Source organism: Sinohyriopsis cumingii, chromosome 7 (assembly GCF_028554795.1).
Source record: "Sinohyriopsis cumingii isolate HCF-2022 chromosome 7, ASM2855479v2, whole genome shotgun sequence".
Classification (NCBI taxonomy): Eukaryota; Metazoa; Mollusca; class Bivalvia; order Unionida; family Unionidae; genus Sinohyriopsis; species Sinohyriopsis cumingii.
Genome location: NC_142967.1, coordinates 52,238,463 through 52,260,639, shown reverse-complemented (window position 1 = coordinate 52,260,639; position 22,177 = coordinate 52,238,463). Strand labels below are relative to the sequence as shown.

Below are 22,177 nucleotides of genomic sequence, written 5' to 3'. Positions count from 1 at the left end.
CATCATTTTGGTTGCTGTCTGTTTAATACAGTCACCACAACCATACTGTATAAAGGACTGCAGTATACATATACATCCATATATCATCATTTTGGTTGCTGTCTGTCTGATACAGTCACTGCAACCGTACTGTATAAAGGACTGCAGTATACATATCATACATCCATAGATCATCATTTTGGTTGCTGTCTGTCTGATACAGTCACCACAACCATACTGTATAAAGGACTGCAGCATACATATACATCCATATATCATCATTTTAGTCACTGTCTGTCTGATACAGTCACCACAACCATACTGTATAAAAGACTGCAGTATACATATACATCCATATATCATCATTTTGGTTGCTGTCTGTTTAATACAGTCACCACAACCATACTGTATAAAGGACTGCAGTATACATATACATCCATATATCATCATTTTGGTCGCTGTCTGTCTCATACAGTCACCACAACTATACTGTATAAAGGACTGCAGTATACATATCATACATCCATTGATCATCATTTTGGTCGCTGTCTGTCTGATACAGTCACCACAACTATACTGTATAAAGGACTGCAGTATACATATCATACATCCATAGATCATCATTTTGGTCACAGTCTGTCTGATACAGTCACCACAACCATACTGTATAAAGGACTGCAGTATACATACACATCCATATATCATCATTTTGGTCGCTGTCTGTCTGATACAGTCACCACAACCATACTGTATAAAGGACTGCAGTATACATATACATCCATATATCATCATTTTGGTTGCTGTCTGTTTAATACAGTCACCACAACCATACTGTATAAAGGACTGCAGTATACATATACATCCATATATCATCATTTTGGTCGCTGTCTGTCTGATACAGTCACCACAACTATACTGTATAAAGGACTGCAGTATACATATCATACATCCATAGATCATCATTTTGGTCACAGTCTGTCTGATACAGTCACCACAACCATACTGTATAAAGGACTGCAGTATACATACACATCCATATATCATCATTTTGGTCGCTGTCTGTCTGATACAGTCACCACAACTATACTGTATAAAGGACTGCAGTATACATATACATCCATATATCATCATTTTGGTTGCTGTCTGTTTAATACAGTCACTACAACCATACTGTATAAAGGACTGCAGTATACATATAAATCCATATATCATCATTTTGGTCGCTGTCTGTCTGATACAGTCACTGCAACCGTACTGTATAAAGGACTGCAGTATACATATCATACATCCATAGATCATCATTTTGGTTGCTGTCTGTCTGATACAGTCACTGCAACCATACTGTATAAAGGACTGCAGTATATCATATCATACATCCATATATCATCAGTTTGGTTGCTGTCTGTCTAATACAGTCACCACAACCATACTGTATAAAGGACTGCAGTATACATATCATACATCCATAGATCATCATTTTGGTTGCTGTCTGTCTGATACAGTCACCACAACCATACTGTATAAAGGACTGCAGTATACATATACATCCATATATCATCATTTTGGTCAGTCTAATACAGTCACCACAACTATACTGTATAAAGGACTGCAGTATATCATACATCCATAGATCATCATTTTGGTCAGTCTGATACAGTCACTGCAACCATACTGTATAAAGGACTGCAGTATACATATCATACATCCATAGATCATCATTTTGGTTGCTGTCTGTCTAATACAGTCACCACAACCATACTGTATAAAGGTCTGCAGTATACATATACATCCATATATCATCATTTTGGTCAGTCTAATACAGTCACCACAACTATACTGTATAAAGGACTGCAGTATATCATACATCCATAGCTCATCATTTTGGTCACAGTCTGTCTGATACAGTCACCACAACTATACTGTATAAAGGACTGCAGTATATCATACATCCATAGATCATCATTTTGGTTGCTGTCTGTCTGATACAGTCACCACAACCATACTGTATAAAGGACTGCAGTATACATATACATCCATATATCATCATTTTGGTCAGTCTAATACAGTCACCACAACTATACTGTATAAAGGACTGCAGTATATCATACATCCATAGATCATCATTTTGGTCACAGTCTGTCTGATACAGTCACTGCAACCATACTGTATAAAGGACTGCAGTGTACATATCATACATCCATAGATCATCATTTTGGTCACAGTCTGTCTGATACAGTCACTGCAACCATACTGTATAAAGGACTGCAGTGTACATATCATACATCCATAGATCATCATTTTGGTCACAGTCTGTCTGATACAGTCACTGCAACCATACTGTATAAAGGACTGCAGAATACATATCATACATCCATATATTATCATTTTGGTCGCTGTCTGTCTGATACAGTCACCACAACTATACTGTATAAAGGGCTGCAAAATACATATCATACCCCCATATATCATCATTCAGGTGGAGTAGCAATAACAAGATTTTCAAACTGGCCTTTGTGGCAGCCATATTTGATGTCTGACTGGCACTTTCATTTTGGACAACTAGACAATGGGATGTTGTTGTTGTTGTGGGGTTTAACACCATTTTTCAGCACACATGGCTATACATGGTGGCCAGTATTAATGGTGGAGGATGAATCCGGGAAAACCCCGGAAAGAAGCACCAACCCACGAGAAGCTACTGGCAAGCTTTCTCACATACCCACATTTGCCGAATTTGAGACTCGAACCCATGCAGACAGAGGTGAGATGGCAGTGATCCGTAATGAAGAGCGCTTTATACCACTCGGCCACTAGGGGCCCCAGACAATGGGATGAAAGTGTGTGTAGTTTCATGGCAATCCTCAAAATAGTTTATGCAGAGTAGCGATAACAAACTTGTGCAAATGGATGGATGGATGACAGATTACTGACCATCCCTTAAGCTCTCCTGGCCAGTGACCAGTAGAGCCATGTTGATAAAAAGCTCATTGGAGCTTATGTTTCTTTGCTGTTCTTAAATAATGCACACTATAAAAATCTTATTTTATTTTAGCTAACGAAACACATACAAATATGTTTCAAAAGTTTTAGCTAAAACATCCATCTTTCCAAATTATATCTAACAGTGATCAAATTTTGACAAAAAGGCATGATTTTAATGTAAAAATGTATTTCAAGATTGATCACACTTTACAAATGTCACCTTTGTGTCCATTGCACCTAAAAAAAAATTACTGACTGTATGACAACTGAATTTCTTTTTCGTACACTGATATAATAACAGCTGTTTGAAATCATTTCATCTTTATTTTTCCAAGAATGAATTCACCACAGTAATGCCGATCTGCTATTCAATGGTTAGACATTTTTGTTGATGGATCACTAAAAGCCAGTCACCACTAATTTGTTGATCCAAGGAATAGTGAAAATTACTGCTAGTTGCTAACCAAACAGCTAAGAAGTAGTTATGAATCAGAATTCCCTTTAATGACTGATTGATCGGTTTACTGTGTTAATTGAGTATCTGCCAACTTTCTGCACTTCATGAGGTACAATAAATGCTTCCTGTGCAAATAGACAAGTGTTAAACCACTCATCTACTCATCGGGCAAACTAGTGTAATTACTGACAAAAAAGTTTTTCATATGCGCAGAACTAGCCTACTGCAATTCAAAACACTGATTTCATTATTGATTATAACAAATGTTACAGGTCTAAATAATCCAGAATTATATCGAATAAAGTATTTTAATATTTATTGCATTGTTGATGAACACAATGAATGCATTATGTGGTTACTACTGTAAATATGGGGAAGTATTTGCAAGGTGTGCAGCCACTATATAAATGGCAGAAATTGGATTATGAAAAGAGACATTGTGATTGCAAATATGAAGAGATGACACTAAGAAAGTATCAGAAATGATGGAACAATGAAAACAAATGACTTCAGTATGATCCAGGAGAGGCTGTGATGTTGTGCACATTCTGTGCTAAGTATTCTGAGGATTGCAAAATTGTGCTGGGTACTTCATTCTTGGAGTATTGTTGGTGAAAAAAAACTGTTATGGTTCTTAGTTGATGTGATGTGATGTGATTTGGATTTTTAACATAGCTTTAACAATTTTTCAGTCATATCGCTATGATGTCTGCAGTGTGACAGTTTATAGTGATGTCTGGCACTGGGGCATCATGCCGCATACATGTAGCATAATGTCCCACCCAGTCACATTATCCTGACACCAGGCCAACCAGTCCTAACACTAACCTCTTAATGCTGAGCGCCAAGCAAGGCAGCTGTAAGTACCATTTTTATAGTCTTTGGTATCAACTGGCTGGGGATTGAACCCATGAACTGCCACATTCGAGGCAGACACTCTAACCATTAGGCCACCGGAGCGGTATGTATGTATGTGTGTGTGTGCATGTATGTATGTATATATGTAAGTATGTATGTATGCATGTATATATGTATGCATGTATATATTTATGCATATATGCATGTATACATCACAATAATAGCTAAATGGGGCCAATTAAAAGCTGTACAAACGTAAAAATGATTTGCACAAAACATATTTGAAAGATAAATTCTTCCAAATAAATGCTAACATGAGGTGCTACAAGACATAAATGATAAAGTAAAAAAGGGTAAAATTTTGTCAAATGTATATAAAACAAAATATAAAGCTAAAAATATAAAATCCTTAAAATAAAGCAGTTAAAATTTGTTATACAGCCTCTGTGCTTAAATGTACAGATGTTTTCCCACTTTGGTTATTACACAACTTAAAAGAAGCACAGCAGGAAACTATATATTGTTATGGTAAATAGTTATAGCTGTTGTTGTTGTAAGGTTTAACCCCATTTTTCAGCACAAGATAGGCTATATGTGGTGGCAAGTATAACTGGTGGACGAAGAACCCTGGAAAACCTTGGGAAGAACCACTGACCCACAAGAAGCTACTGGCAAGTTTTCTCACATGTCCACATTAGCCGAGCCCAAGACTCAAACCCACACAGACAGAGGTGAGATGGCAGTGATCCGGAATGGTAAGCACTTTAGACCACTCAGCCACTCAGGGCCCCCCAATTATAGCTATATAGTAGAACTGTATGTACTCATGAACAAGTCAGGGACTCTTATAATGTACCAGCAGATCAAGGTCTAGTGATTATTCCTACCTGTATAGACCCATATAAAACCCACATATTATGTGATGGCAGATTTGGGTCTGTGTAGCTTTCACATGGATCCAACTTTTATGCAAGTATATATATTAACAGACAGCATTATTGCAATCAGAAATAGGTACAAATACTGAAATCAACAACTGCCTCTAGAACAAACAATCTTGTATGCACGTATATATGATAATGCCAGTGCTCAAAGAAAATTTATTTTTGACACAGGCCTAGGGCTGGTAACTTAAAAAAAAACCCACAAGCCCTGACAGAAATTCCACAAGCCTAGACTCCAATGTCCATATGCCCAAAATTTCCCTTTTTTAGTATTATTTGTCATACAATACTGCAATTGCTAAATTCAAATATAATTTCAATAAGGGGTTTGAAGGTAATGCAGGTGTTATTAGTGTTCATCACTATATTCAGTAGTGACTGGATGGTTATGGTCTTCAACTTCCCTGCTGGATGCTCTGAACCAATGATTGTCGGAACCAAGCTCAGGTATGTCAATCTGCTGTTTGCAGTATGTGCAAAGAATTAACTGCCTCTCACCCTCATTTTTTTTTGCTGGCATGTTTCACAAAGTTCTGAAATTTATTTTTTTGGGCTTCGTTGATACTATTGATAGCTAATTTCTTCCTAATTGGCTTAAAAAATGAATCACACTTAAACACTATTCTGAAAACTGAAATGATGATGCTTTGCGTTTTATATATGCCGTAAAATCCTACTTCAAAGAAACATTGCCAATGTTCACAAACATATCAAAAACCTATGGTACATATGGCTTAAACATTTTCATTTAAAGCAATGATACATAATACATTTTGTTCTCCTCACGCATCTAACATCTCTTTCATTTACCTATTGGGTTGCTCCACTTCCTGAGCGTACTTATGCAATTAGCACAATGGGTTCACCCACCGCAGTCTTCAAAAACATCTAACTAGCTACTGTCAGCCAATTAAGTAATAATTATCAGGTAATATGTGAAATATGGTTAATAACCTGACCTCTTTGCCTTTTAATTACCTGCAATTTAACCTGCCAAAAGGATACTCTTACATCAGCTCCACATATGGCCATTTACTATTTATATATGATACGTGTAACAGGCATTTAATGGTAGCAATGGTTATTTTAATCTGTTTTCAAAGATTACTGAAATTGTTTTCTTGAAACATGAATGTGTCAGGGGGGTTAGGAGTACAAATATTTTTAACATGACATGCCATGTTACAATTTGATTAAAATCAGATCTCCACTTTATGCAGGACAGTGGCAATTTCAAAATACATTTCCATATTTCATCAGTGCAATCAAAGTTTTCTCTGACAATTTGATTATTTTTATTTTACAAGCCCGATGGGCACCTCTTCTAGAATACAGGATGGGTTGGATCTGAAATTAGAAAGGCCTCAGGTATCAGGCTATTGGATTTTTTTGTGCACTGAACACGAACATCATTATGGTCATTAGAAATAGACAAAAATATGGAATCAACAACTGCTACTAGTATAAACAATCTATATTTTTTAGTTTCTAAAACTTTCAAAAATTGATCAGGAACAAAACATTCATTTTTTTTTAAACTCACGACTTAAACATTTAGCTGCAAAGTTAAGGTTAATCATGTGAAACAAATTGATCTACATCATTTGTGACAGCAGATCTGGATCTACAATTCTGGTATGAAGACATTGTACATCTGTTTTCCTGTACATTTACAGAGGCTGTTTTGAAAAAGCTTTCAAATTTATTCTGCTTAAGTTTTAGAAACTTACAAAAAATAACTTATTTGTTCCTTGTGGCACTTTACTTAATATTTTGACCTATTGGCAATAATCACAAGGTAATCCAACTATATTGGAATTAATTAAAATGTATGGTTTCTGCTGTGTTTATTTGAAGTTAAGGTATATGGCCAAAATGCATGATGTACTGACAAAAGTGGACAATGACTGTTAATTACATGTTCTGCATTACTTACATGTTAGCCAGAAATCCAGAAGGGCCACCCTTTCAAGCTGGACTCTGAGGACCTCTGTATAGCTATCTACTGACTTGAACTGCTTCACTGACTTTTCATAATGTTGCTCTGCCAACTGACGCTGATACTTTCTCTTCTGCTCTGAGGACTGTAACAATCAAGAACATCACTGATTAATATAACAAGGCCAGGTCTTTCATGTCAAGACCATGATCAAAGAATTACTGCAGTATAAGTAACCATGATGCCAAGGTCACTAGTCTGAGCCAGCAGATTTATACGTCTTAGTTTTATAAGTATTCATCCGAACTGTAAAGAAAACCAATCATAGATTTAGGGAATAAAAATAAATAAAATAACTTTAATCAAAAGCCATAATGCAAATTTTCTATGTGACCTTCACACCAAAGATCAATGGAGCAAGTGATCATGTTATATAATAATCTGTCTGAGCTTCCTGATGATATATTCCAAGCATGAACATAATCCCTCAATGAGTTTAGGATATGAATATAACCCCTCAAAGAGTTTACAATAAGAACATAACCACTCAGTGGGTTTAGGATATGAACATAGCCCCTCAATGGGTTAGGATATGAACTTAACCCCTCAGTGGGTTTAGGATACGAACATAGCCCCTCAATGGGTTAGGATATGAACTTAACCCCTCAGTGGGTTTAGGATACGAACATAACCACTCAATGAACTTAGGATAAGAACATAACCCCTCAGTCGGTTTAGGATATAAACATAACCCCTCAATGGGTTTAATATATGAACATAACCCATGAGTGGGTTTAGTATATGAACATAACCCCTCAATGGGTTAGGATATGAACTTAACCCATCAAGGAGTTTAGGATATAAAAATAACCCCTCAATGAGTTTAGGATAAGAACATAACCCCTCAATGAGTTTAGGATATAAACATAACCCCTCAAAGAGTTTAGCATATGAACATAACCCATCAGTGGGTTTAAGATATGAACATAACCCCTCAATGGGTTATGATATGAACATAACCCCTCAATGGGTTAGGATATGAACTTAACCCCTCAGTGGGTTAAGGATACAAACATAACCCCTCGTTGAGCTTAGGATATGAACATAACCCCTCAATGGGTTGGGATATGAATATAACCCCTTAATGGATTAGGATATGAACTTAACCCCTCAGTGGGTTTAGGATACGAACATAACCTCTCATTGAGCTTAGGATAAGAACATAACCCCTCAGTCGGTTTAGGTTATAAACATAACCCCTCAATGGGTTTAGTATATGAACATAGCCCATGAGTGGGTTTAGAATATAAACATAACCCCTCAATGGGTTAGGATATGAACATAACCCCTCAATGGGTTAGGATATGAACTTAACCCATCAATGAGTTTAGGATATGAAAATAACCCCTCAATGAGTTTAGGATAAGAACATAATCCCTCAATGAGTTTAGGATATAAACATAACCCCTCAATGGGTTTAGTATATGAACATAACCCATCAGTGGGTTTAGGATATGAACATAACCCCTCAATGGGTTAGGATATAAACATAACCCCTCAATGGGTTTAGTATATAAACATAACCCCTCAATGAGTTTAGGATATAAACATAACCCCTCAATGGGTTTAGTATATGAACACAACCCCTCAATGAGTTTAGGATATAAACATAACCCCTCAATGGGTTTAGTATATAAACATAACCCCTCAATGAGTTTAGGATATAAACATAACCCCTCAATGGGTTTAGTATATAAACATAACCCCTCAATGAGTTTAGGATATAAACATAACCCCTCAATGGGTTTAGTATATGAACATAACCCCTCAATGAGTTTAAGAACATAACCCTCAATGGGTTTAGTATATGAACATAACCCATCCACGAGTTTAGGATATGAACATAACCCCTCAATGGCTTTAGGATAAGAACATAACTCTCAACGGGTTTAGTATATAAACATAACCCTCAATGGGTTTAGAATACATAAGCAAATGAAAACCCTTTAGCGAAAACCTTAATGAAACTTTTCTATGACCATGACCTTACTCCCAAAGTCAATGAGGTGAGCCAGAATATCACAGAATAAACAGTTTTTCATTCATAATGGCTTTAACGTTTGAGCTAAGAAGCTAAAAGTTATCTTCCCACCTAAATGTTAGTTAGGTAGATTGATCTCCCCTTGATAAAGAGATTTGTGCCAAATTCAGTGAATATTTCAGTTATTACTGCAGTGGAAGGCACACCCTCTATAGGGATGCAAATGCTGTGAGGGCAAATGTTAATTATGATTCAGAAATTATTACTCAAATAACATTATCCTAGAAAAAACTAGATTTTTCTTTAAATAAATCACCAGATGATAATACCTTAATATAATAGTTAAGTGGTGGAGGGATATACATATCTTACCACAGAGAGGCCATCTCCAGTCCCCAAAAGTATGTGATACAACTTACTGATAACCCCAATGAAGAACAGACTCCATATGTTGGGGAGTGGCTTTCAAAGGAAAACTATTCCTTCCAGCAAATCCAACTTACATGAAGAACAGGTCATTTGGTAATAAGTTTATCTGACAGACAGGTTAATACAACTGATTTAATGTGACAGTCTTCATTGGATAAGCAAGAACAGACTGTGCATCAATTTGTTTCAATTAATTCTGTATATTTTTTTAAATAATAAATTTAAGAGGATAAGCAAGAACAGACTGTGCATCAATTTGTTTCAATTAATTCTGTGAATTTTTAAATTAAATTTAAGAGGCCACCCTCTGGGGTTGCTATGGCTCTACATTAAAAAAAAAAAAATGCTGACACATCTGGGTCTAAACTGTCAATCAGACTGACATTAAAGTGAAACACGTCTGGTGAAACCACTCCTTCTGCTGCTATAACAAATACGTGGTCTCTCAACACAGGTGGTCTCTCATAATAGGTTTGTGCAAGACTACTGTTTTTCAAGGTCAAAATGCAGGAGATTTAAGGGAAAATATCCACAACTGCAGTAATGCATTTTATTCAGTATAGACAGGTCTTGTCAAAATAATACAATTGTTTCATTTCAAAGTAATTTTGTGCAGCAATAATGATATACATCTGTTATAAACATTTACAATTATATTTCAAGCGCATGTGTACATGTGGATTAGCATAATAATATAATATTTATCCTGTCCACATGCTATTTTAACATGTCACTTCAAATGTAGCATAATAATATAATATTTATCCTGTCCACATGCTATTTTAACATGTCACTTCAAATGTAGCATAATAATATAATATTTATCCTGTCCACATGCTATTTTAACATGTCACTTCAAATGTAGCATAATAATATAATATTTATCCTGTCCACATGCTATTTTAACATGTCACTTCAAATGTAGCATAATAATATAATATTTATCCTGTCCACATGCTATTTTAACATGTCACTTCAAATGTAGCATAATAATATAATATTTATCCTGTCCACATGCTATTTTAACATGTCACTTCAAATGTAGCATAATAACTGCACAGCTAGTAATAACAACATACCCATGCTTTGCATGAACTAATGGCTTTGTTTAGGCTTTAGGTAAATATGGAATATATACACTGTATATACCAATGAATAAAATCAAAAGACAACACATCCAGGATCAAAAGAAAATTATTCAAAGACAATACCAAAATCCTTAATTTACCAATGACATAAAGCGATTAACTTGATAAATAAAGGATGTAATAGGCATGCACCAGTGAACAGATGGTGACAAAGTGTGGGTTTTAATTATGGTTTAAAAAAAAAAAAAAAGCAAAAAAGAACATGAACTGTTTACAATGACAACAGAATCAGGAAAAGGATAATTACGTATCTGAGGCATGGTTAAAGACCTCTCATTCACCACAGGCTTTACAGATTGGTTCCAAGGACAAACGATGTACTCAACTGATACAATGAAGCCCTTTCAAAAGAGTCATCATTAGGATATTACCTGGCATTTGTATTTTCACAAGAGATAAATCAATAATACAAAATTTTAAATTGACTCTACACACGTGTGACAACATCTTTTAAGGAAGTAACAGTTAATCATAATGGGGTTTTACAGGACTCTGGCACAACAATGGTAGTGACAGGTACGTTAGTTTGGTTAACCTCTGAAGCATACAAACAGCTACTTGCATCACCTATAGATTTTAGGAACTGACAACCAGACTAGACTATTGTTTTTTTTTGTTTTTTTTTTATAGCACAAACATGCTCGTGGTTCCAATGGATAAAATAAAGGTCAGTATTATTTATATATTTTTATGATGTAGCTGTGCATAGCAGTGTTGTTTTAGAACAATCTACACTTTGTCTGCAGACACTCCTGAGCAGTCATTCTTACACCAGATAAACAAACGTAGGCAGTGTACATTTGTTTTTGTGAAATGGTCATTCATAGCAGTGTTGAAATACATTTTTTGCCAGAAAGTCATGGCTGCTGGTAGTGTTCTGCATGTGGTTGCTAACAACAGTCCATTTATATAATAAAATCAATATGTGCATGATAATTATAGTCCTAAATAGCAGGTGATCATTCACAGCAGAGATTGCTCAGATATATTTGGCTTTGTCACAATTCAATCATCTTAAAACTAAGTAACAGAAAAGAGACAAAACCAAAGACTTTATTAAAAATTCAACAAATTATTTATTTCAACAGAATACAAAGTGAAAATTTAAAAAAGAACTTATATGATTGTGAATTAAATCCAAATAATCCTAAAAGTTCTATCACAAGAACAAATGTATCAAGTTTCAATTAAAATTCAGTGGTATTCCAAAATAATTTTGATACTGAATGTGTTGATATACCTGCAGTATCAAACGCTATTGTGCCAATGGCTAATAGTCATTTAATGTATCACAATAAAAAAATCCAAAAATCATTGTCTGAATTCACAATAATTCCAAATTAATGTTTGGGTTCAAGACTATTACTGACCATTTTGTAATTCCAGTGAATAATAATTTGAATAATTAAATTAAAGAAGTGAACACAACAATAAAAAAATAATCTGCTTCAGATGTTAAGGCAAGAATGAATAATTTTTATGTAAACAAGATTATACACCCTGTATTTGACCTAAGTCGTTATTACCATTTTCTGAAAATATGCTACCAGCTAATTGGGAATTTCCATTCTAGAAGTTTCTAAGGTCAGAATCAAGACCATATTTTTAACTCAAGATAAAGTGTGGACTCCCATTTAAACAGAGCTGTTAACAGAGCTGTTAATCCATACTGGATGCAGAGCATGTAATTCATGTATCCAAAAAAGTCTCTCTTTCTGAGGGGCCCCAAGTGGCTGAGTGGTCTAAAGCACTCTCCGTTACGGATCACTGCCATCTCACCTCTGTCTGCGTGGGTTCGAGTCTCGCATTCAGCCAATGTGGTTATGTGAGAAAGCTTGCCAGTAGCTTCTTGTGGGTCGGTGGTTCTTTCCAGGGTTTTCCCGGGTTCTTCATCCACCACTACTACTGGCCGCCATGTATAGCCTATCATGTGCTGAAAAATGGCGTTAAACCCCACAACAACAACTCTCTTTCTGATAAATGGTACTACTAGAGAGCTCTGGATCAGATTTAATAATTTCTTTTATCGGATACCAGAACAGTTTTGACATTAGCCAATGGCTCTACTTGTGGGCCATGAAAACAACTTCATAAAGACATGACCATCTTTGATAGACAAGGGTACCCAGCATCAACATCATCACTTCCCCACCAGATATCTATATGTTGTCCCTCCTTAAATTGTGGAAGGGAATCGGCTTTGAATGATCCAACTTCCAAATCATACTGGTCCAACTAATTTTCATTTAACACATTATGCTGCATGAAATGAATACATTTATACATCACTGATGCTTTTAGCTTTCAATCTCAGTAATGGAGGCATATGCAAACCAGAGGGTTAGTGAATAATTTCGATGCTAGAGTTGGCAATAGTAGTTAAAATCTTTCCAGCAGATTTCAAAATTCTAGTCCTCTAGCATTCAGTTTTCTTATGAACTAACCAAGTACATACTCATCAACTTCATGGTCAAGCCATTCCTATTTCCACACATTTGCCAACCTTTACCAAAAACTTAAGAGCATCCATTTCTTTATCGACAGCTCATGATCCTATGTTTGGCAAGCATCCTTATTTCCATCAATTTCTTATACATGAAGATTCACTGGAAGAGTAGAAACTTATGACCCATCAGAATGCTATTTACAACAATCATGTGTTAAAAAAACATATGCAATGAATACTATTAAAAAGAATGTCTTTATACAGATAAATAATTGGACTACATCAAGGAAAATGGGATTAAGGCCAGGAGAAAAGAGGAATTCAACTTTAAAATGGCAAAATAATCATCTCTGAATTAGCTCAATTGTAAAAAAGTTCCTATTAATTTGTTATCAATTATAGACAAGTATTATTCTTTAATTGTTATATCTTTTTTAATTATGTGCTGAAACAATGTGTGGGTGAACACACTGCTGGATGGACTGATAAAAGGCATCATGCTATTCCTATCCTTGAGACTAAAGCAATGGAAAAAAGAAAAAAACATGCAAACCTGGTTGCGTAGTGAATTATGAAATAGAGATCCTAAGCGGTGGTTGATTGTTGCAGCTCTATAGAGGTACATAGGCTGCCTGGCTGATGAGATTTCGGTTTTACAAGTACATAGTTTTAATGACTTGCTCATCAAATCTATCACTTCCTTCTCAACCTGAAAAAAAAAATGTTCAAAATAAACGTTTCACAGAAGCTCATTTGCCTTCTCAACTTGCTCTTATGTACCTTTACTGTCTCTAACATGTAGAAAACTTTAACACAAAATTTGACCACAAGGTCTTAATGTTGATTATGCCTAAGCCACTGTCCAGAATGTAAAAGTCATATTTATTACCATTCCTATTACAGGTGAGACCAAATATGTTGTTGTGGGGTTTAACGCCATTTTTCAGCACACGATAGGCTATATATGGCGGCCAGTATTAATGGTGGAGGAAGAACCCGGGAAAACCCCGGAAAGAACCACCGACCCACGAGAAGCTACTGGCATGCTTTCTCACATATCTACATTGGCTGAATCTGAGACTCGAACCAGCGCAGACAGAGGTGAGATGGCAGTGATCCGTAACGGCGAACGCTTTAGACCACTCGGCCACTCGGGGCCCCCAGACCAAATATGTATCAAATAAATAATGTACTCATATTTTAGGATTACAGAGGAGACAGAGTAGCTAATTTGTTGACAATGAATATTCATGATTGCGAGATCAAAGGATGAGTCTGGCTTGTGCCACAGCAGATGGACTCAGCCAACCTAGGCAGTAAATGGATGATAACATCATCAAGTCATTTATTTGCAATAGACAGGCATCTAATCCAAGTGCAACCATTTACAGTCAATAACCTTATAGCATGTAAACTAGAGAAACTAGTTTTGTATGCCTCTTATAGAATTTTAAAATAGACCATTGCATTAATCTTCATATAATATCATCAACTTGATTCTTTCATACCCAGGAGTTCATTTAAAATACACAAATACAGTTTAAAACTGTATTGTCCCTCTCATAAAATTACAAAAATATCACTGAAACTTTGCCACATTTTATTCCACAACAGGAGTTTACATATTTGACCATTACTTCAATATTACAAAATACATGTTTTAGAAAATTATGTTTCTCTGATAATATGGCCTGGTCACATTACTATGGTACAACTTCTCTGCTACCTCCAAATCCAGCCCTCCTAGAAGGATGAAAAATGTTTTGCCGTCTACATTATTATAAAATCAAAGGGAACCAACTCTTACAGATTAACTCCCGTCTACTGGCTTGGTGGCTACTATATATAGTACACATTATGTGATCAGTTTTTACTTCACATACCTGCTCTAACATGTGTCACAAAAAATGCATTTTTTTTTTTACTGTCAAACACCTCAAAACCATCATATTTTGAAAAAACATGATCTTCAATAATAATAGGAATGAGAAACAAACAACAGTCTTTGTGACCACCACTATGCATGTCCACACATACATGTGCACAGAGGGGCCCAGAGTGGCCGAGTGGTCTAAAGCGCTCACTGTTCCGGATCACTGCCATCTCACCTCTGTCTGCGTGGGTTCGAGTCCAAGGCTTGGCTAGCGTGGGTACGTGGGAAAGCCTGCCAGCAGCTTCTCATGGGTTGGTGGTTCTTCCCTGGGTTTTCCAGGGTTCTTCCTCCACCTGTTATACTGGCCGCCATGTATAGCCTATCTTGTGCTGAAAAATGGCGTTAAACCCTAGAACAATAACAACATCATGTGCACACCATGTAGTCTGTATAAAAATTAAACAGTGCTGCTTAGAGCCTATGTAAAACTATCCCTTGTGTAGTCTTTTGAACACTGCAATTGGAGAGCCCCTTAGGCTAATCTGCATAGGAAACGTATACTAAGTGGAACAACCTATTTCATCTGAGATAGATATAGGCAAAGAGATGCATGCTAAAGAACAAACGTTATTACACATAACTCCCCTGAATGGGAATGCTTCAGCAATCATTAAATAAAAAGTATTGGCAAGTTTATGATCAGTAGTGCATTTCTTTGAATATATAATTTACTCCATATATAAAATATAAAACGTGTTTATTCTGGAATAGTATACAAGTTTGGTTCATTTTTTAAAGGCAAAATTTTGAAATGCTAGTGAGATTTAGGAAAAGACGAGCCATCAATGACTTAAGCAAAGCTTATCAAAACCAAATTTCTGAACTCCTGGATTCAGTTTAACTGTGAAACACAACAGTAAGGGGAAGCAATTTATTTTTTGCACAACATCCAGCAGATCTGCCACTCCCTCAATGCAATGCAGATGCAGAATGATTTTCTATGCTGAGAAAAATCAACAAAATCTTCTGGAAAGTTTGAACATCCAGTCTCATATGAGTGTCAAAATAAACACATCTGACATCTGTATTACCTTCATCTTACCCAATAACTAAAGAGTGCATTAAAGACTGCATCTAATCAAAACAAAATTCCACTGTCCAATGGATTTTAAAGACAGAAACTTGGTACATATATATTTTTGTAATTAGTGTCTGAAGGTAACCCCATATAGTGACACAAAGGTCCAGTGATTTCATCCCTCCCTATTTAAGGATGGACATGACCACTACTAAACAGAACCAGGACCATATGCCCATTTATGTGTTCCACTCATGTGTGACTGGCATATAGAATGACTTTCATTTCCAAGAAGATGACTTGAAGAGCCATCTCTTGAAGTGCCCACTTGTCAATGACCATTGTAAAGTCCAGTAGCAAGTATGTTCCCCAACCTGACAAACTATCACCTGTATAAATCATTATTTCTAGTTGTCGGTTTTAAATGGGTATCCATGAGCTACTTCTTGTCTTCATACTGGGGAAGAAAGTTTTTGATGTTGGTCAAGAGATTGTATGTTTTGATCTAAATCACACAAGATTGGTTGTCATTGTGCTAGATGAGCCATCTGTAATGAGTGCAAGAGTTGAAGAAACTCTCAAACCAAGATAAATATTTTGTTTGAAATCCTTTATGATGCAAGAATGAAGTTTTTAATGTGTTTGTGAGGGCAACATATGAGACTGAGGTGTATGGAAAACTTGAGATGGATAAAAGATCAGACTTCTTGACACTGATTATTCACCTTAGACTGCAAATGAGGGCAAGAAGGTTGTTTATACCTTGGACCAAAACTGAACTTGCTAAATGTTTTTGAAGGATGCTGTCAAATTACAAGGTCATCTTGAACCTTCATATTATACGTAGTAAGTTTTTGTGAAGGCCCAAGGACTTAGGCTGAGGCTAAATCGAAGAGCACTCAATCGATATACTTTGCTCCAATAGAGTTATAATACTTGCATGCTATCATATGGATTGGTATATGAAAATATGACTCAAACCAGATCTAGGCTGATTATGTAGTCACTGCATTGCTCTGAAAGACGGACGGACTTTGTCTTCCTAAGTTGAATTTCAGGGCAGATATAAACTGATTGAACCTGCAGAGGCTGATTACAGGCCTAAATTGCCATTGGACTTTGTCACACAAAACAGTCAGGGGCGGAATCTCTCTATGCAAGGCATTCACACAAACTCCATAGCCTGCTTCATGAATAAAAGATACATTTCCTTCTGTAGTATGTCTGCCCTCTTGGGTTTGCTTGGGGTTTCTGTCATTAAGGGGACCTCAAAAGTAGAGGACACTGTATGAACAGGATTCTGAGGCTCACAGACATGACTTGGATCACTCAATTGTTTTGCAGAAAGAGGATGATTAAAGCCTGACAAAGAAGACCGGTGCCCTGGGTGGGTTGCCAGTCAGCAGGGGAATCTGTAAGTCAGTAATTGGTTGCAGCAGGTTTTAAAGAGAAATATTTTCTTTCTCCCCCAAACTGCCTCTACTGTACCCCTGCTTATGATGCTCTCTTCTCTGGAACAAAACCAGGTCAGAATTTCCAGAAATGGGAGCCTGCATTTACAGGTGGAGGGAAAACTCCTGTGCCATTTGTTTTATAGCCTCCTCAGTTCCACCCCCAAACAGAAGGGGAGACCCAAACAGGAAGGTGCACAATGCTGCTAATTAGAGTGCATCTCTTCTGACTAAATCTATATTGCAGTGGGCCATCAAGGCATTAGTCATATTCAGTTGTTGATAATCCAGACGACAAAGCCTTATAACTGACCAAAATCATGCACAAATTTACTCCTCATTCTGACTCATCTCTAATTCTGACAGTTGGCACTTCATCCTGAGATGAAATTGACACTGCTTCTTTTTTTGGCCCTTGATTGTTTCTGAGAACATTATACAATGTATTTTTCGAACACACTTTACAGGTGTGTATTGAAGAGCACTTTGCATGAAAAAAACCTGTTTTGTGGGCATCCTCCATGACCATGAATGTCTACATTTTGTCATCTCTATAATGAAGAAGATGGTAAACAAATAAGTGCATATAAGAAATGTATACAAAATTTGCAGTAAATGCCAACCATGTTACAAAAACAATTTATAAATGGAATAATTTACATAAACACAGTGCCTGGGGAATTCCAGCAGTGTAAATATCAATTGACAAAAATGAATTACACAATAATATCAAAATATAAATAAACTGACCACATTTTACAAAAATGTATGCACCATATAATAATTTTCACTTATGGTATCACTGTCAATAATACATGGATGATGAAATTTAAATTTATAATAAACTAGACTCTCAGAGGAATATCTTTGCAACAATGGAAACTGATTAAATCCTTGTATAACAGTAACCACCTGGTGGGTAGGAAGGTCAGTTAACCTTAAGAGTTGCTTCATTTGGGCTGGACATGGAGGTAGCAGATATGGATATCCTAATCCAATGTGATCTTGTAAACTATATCTGATAAGAAACTAATTTAAAAAAATAAATCAGTTTATACATGTTGTCTCTTAATATTATAAACCAAAAAGAATTAAAATTCAATTCTGCAAGAAATACTGGTATCCAATGCATCCTTTCTTTTCTGATACATGTGTAAGTTGTTGAGTAATTTAAAGCAAAACTTACATCTTCCTGTTGATGGACAGTTAGAGGGGCATAGTCTTGCATCAATGTTGCCATATTAAAGTAAGTGGTGGAGAGTTCCCAGTTGACAGAATCTGCAATCTCATAATATGACTGATTGTGAGCACTTTTTAACAAGCTCAGAGCTCTCTGATAACTCTCTTTTGCCTGTAGAAAAATATACATAAAAATGTAAACTTAATGCTGGTAGTACATTTACAGACCTCGGAACTGGTAATAATATCAAATTTGCATTCTGACTGCATTTAATTTGTACCTCATTTGCATTCATTCTGCATTTCATTGGTACTGCATTCCCCTGTTTACCATCTTGTAATTTATCATTTACAGTCTCAGAAAAGTTTTGATTTGGTGTTCATTCCTTTTATTCATCATTCCCTTCACCTTCATTCATTTTGGAATGCGTTTACTAGTTGGGATTTCCATTTTCAACAGTAATAAATAGAAAGAACTATAGATTTTGCATCTTTTATTTTTAAGAGTGTGCTTTAATAAAATAGAAAATGCACAAATACAAAGACAGTACTGAATTAATGATAAAGAAAAATATAACTACAGATGCAATAAATGTAAGAATATTATTGCAGAATATTTTTGCCACCAAATATTATTTCTAATTTCATTTCAGTCAAATAATAATTGTGCAGATACACCTGCTAGTGATAATGTTTTCACACCCAAGGCAGTTGTTAGAATACTTTTACAGCTTGTAAGTAATGAAAATTTGTCTATCTCTGTAAGGAATAAATAATATAATCCCATATTATCATACAAAAGGACTTTCAACCAAGGAAATTTCAGCCTAAAATACAGACAAACAGATTTCACATCTTATATTCATTTATCATTCATCATTCTGCATCCTTCATAATGTAGTATCACTAATTTGCTGGGGTACCAATTTTGTTTATTTTGTTGTTAAACAAAAGCATGCATTTAAAAACCAAATGAAAAATTAAGCCCCATTTGATAACAAGCCACTACCACCTCATTTTATTACTGTGTTTCATTTGTTGAGAGCAACAAAGGCATGTGACAAACCAATGTCATGGACATAATAAAATATTAGCTTGTACATGTGTTTGTTTTATTTTAACTCCTTACAAAAAGGAATTTTATATTATTTCAATGCACAAGAATCAACATGGTATCTAGTAATTGTAATTTCAACTAACAACCTTAAAGCAATATGCTGTGAATTAAGTATAGATAGAAACATACAAGAAGTATAAAATATTCAAACACCAAAAAGAAATGAATGAATAATGAATTATACTAGTATATGAAAATTAGATTTCGAGCTTATTTAAATAGATTCTTCATTCAAGTGGAATTGGTGTCAAATAATTGAAATTTTCTTGTGTATCGCAAAGTACTTAAGATCATATTTCACTAATGTTTGGACAAACCCACCGAAACAACATCATATCAATCAAGTATGCTGGTACACACAGATGTTTGTCAGGTAAATAATCCTTAAACTGTTGAGTTAAACAAGTCCAGCAGTCTCAAAGCCACAGACAATTAGGTCTGATCTTTCATACATTTTAGCGTGAACAACAATAATCCATTCAGCACGAATTGGCTTTACTGATAAAGTTCTAAATAAAGTCCGGTAGTTGAAGTTGGTTCATGCATGAGGCAGGCTCAAACAAAGAAGTGAGTCAATTTTCACTTTAGATTTATTTAGCATATTCACAATCTGATGGACTCTAAATATATCAACTGTTGATGCTGCTTGCTGATCTTGTATAGAGCGGGGAACAACTGGTCACATCTTTGATTCACATATGGTATGATAACATTATTCAAATCAACTGGGATTCAACATGAATTTTACAACTCTTATGCTATATTCATCAGAAAGGAATTGATGGTGCAATTTTATGAACACTGTTTTAAGAATGAGATCATACACATGTGCTTTAATAAACAATTAGCTCATTGTTGCTGGCTGCATCTGCCCCCCTTTGAAGTTAAGTTGCTGGTTTTGACAATTATTTGTTTTGTGCTACAACAGGTGGTAGCTTTCTTTTAACCACTGAAACGACCACCATTTGTTGTTGACATAGTTTTGTTCTTTTTGTATTCTTTATTTGGAATATTTGCAGAGGTTAATCCCTGAATCAAATACATGTAAATCTGCAAACTTTGACAGGCAAAACCACAATTCTAAATATCCTGGAATAAGTATATTTTTTAAAATAAAATAAAATAAAAAATTTGACCATTGAAAATAAATGATTCTAAAGTACTGCATGCATCATTCCATCTGCATTCCATTTTCATTTCAATGTTAACATTTCCTGTTTTAGGGTCTGTACCCATGAATAACATCATTCAACCATGGACAGCATAGATCCAAATAAGTCATCACACATTCAACTGTGGACAGCATAGATCCAAATCAGTCATCACACTATCAATCATGGACAGCATAGATCCAAATCAGTCATCACACACTCAATCATGGACAGCATAGATCCAGATCAGTCATCACACATTCAACCATGGACAGCATAGATCCAAATCAGTCATCACACATTTAACCATGGACAGCATAGATCTATATCAGCCATCACACATTCAACCATGGACAGCATAGATCCAAATCAGTCATCACACATTCAATCATGGGCAGCATAGATCCAAATCATTCATCACACACTCAATCATGGACAGCATAGATCCAAATCAGCCATCACACATTCAACCATGGACAGCACAGATCCAGATGAGCCATCACACATTCAACCATGGACAGCATAGATCCAAATTAGTCATCACACATTTAACCAAGGACAGCATAGATCCAGATGAGCCATCACACATTCAACCATGGACAGCATATATCTAGATCAGTCATCATACATTCAACCATGGACAGCATAGATCCAGATGAGCCATCACACATTCAACCATGGACAGCATAGATCCAGATCAGTCATCACACATTCAACCATGGACAGCATAGATCCAGATCAGCCATCACACATTCAACCATGGACAGCATAGATCCAGATCAGCCATCACACAAGGAAACAAATCATACAGAGACCAATCTTTGTAGTCCCCAATCTGCTGACATGTCACATGCCAATATATCTGGATCTTTGATGTTCACCACTCTGTGAACACTATACACATGCATATAATAAACTGAACCTAACACTATTATTTTCCTTTATAACAATCAATACTTGATACTTGCAGTAAGTATAGAGCAACCCCATGTTTTTAAAATCTGGATTCAGCTAAACCTCTATAATCAAATAAAATAACAGTTTAGGTCCTTGGGTCTGGACTACATATTTTTTTCCATTGATACAAATGTTCTGTTCATAAAAG

General features: G+C 35.7%; 1 protein-coding gene across 3 annotated transcripts in view; it reads right to left on the bottom strand.

The window, feature by feature from the left end:
- LOC149795250 (erythroid differentiation-related factor 1-like) overlaps positions 1-22,177 on the bottom strand; it is a 91,464-nt gene that overhangs the window by 5,977 nt on the left and 63,310 nt on the right. For 2 of the 3 annotated variants that reach the window (XM_089964974.1, XM_089964975.1), the window contains 3 exons: positions 18,812-18,976; positions 13,777-13,932; positions 7,157-7,304 (listed from right to left, as the gene is read on the bottom strand). In XM_089964974.1, the coding sequence (XP_089821100.1) occupies positions 7,157-7,304; positions 13,777-13,932; positions 18,812-18,976 (469 nt within the window). Of the gene's footprint in view, positions 1-6,033; positions 6,568-7,156; positions 7,305-13,776; positions 13,933-18,811; positions 18,977-22,177 lie in introns of those variants that run through there. The other variant, XM_089964976.1, reaches the window with a different exon arrangement.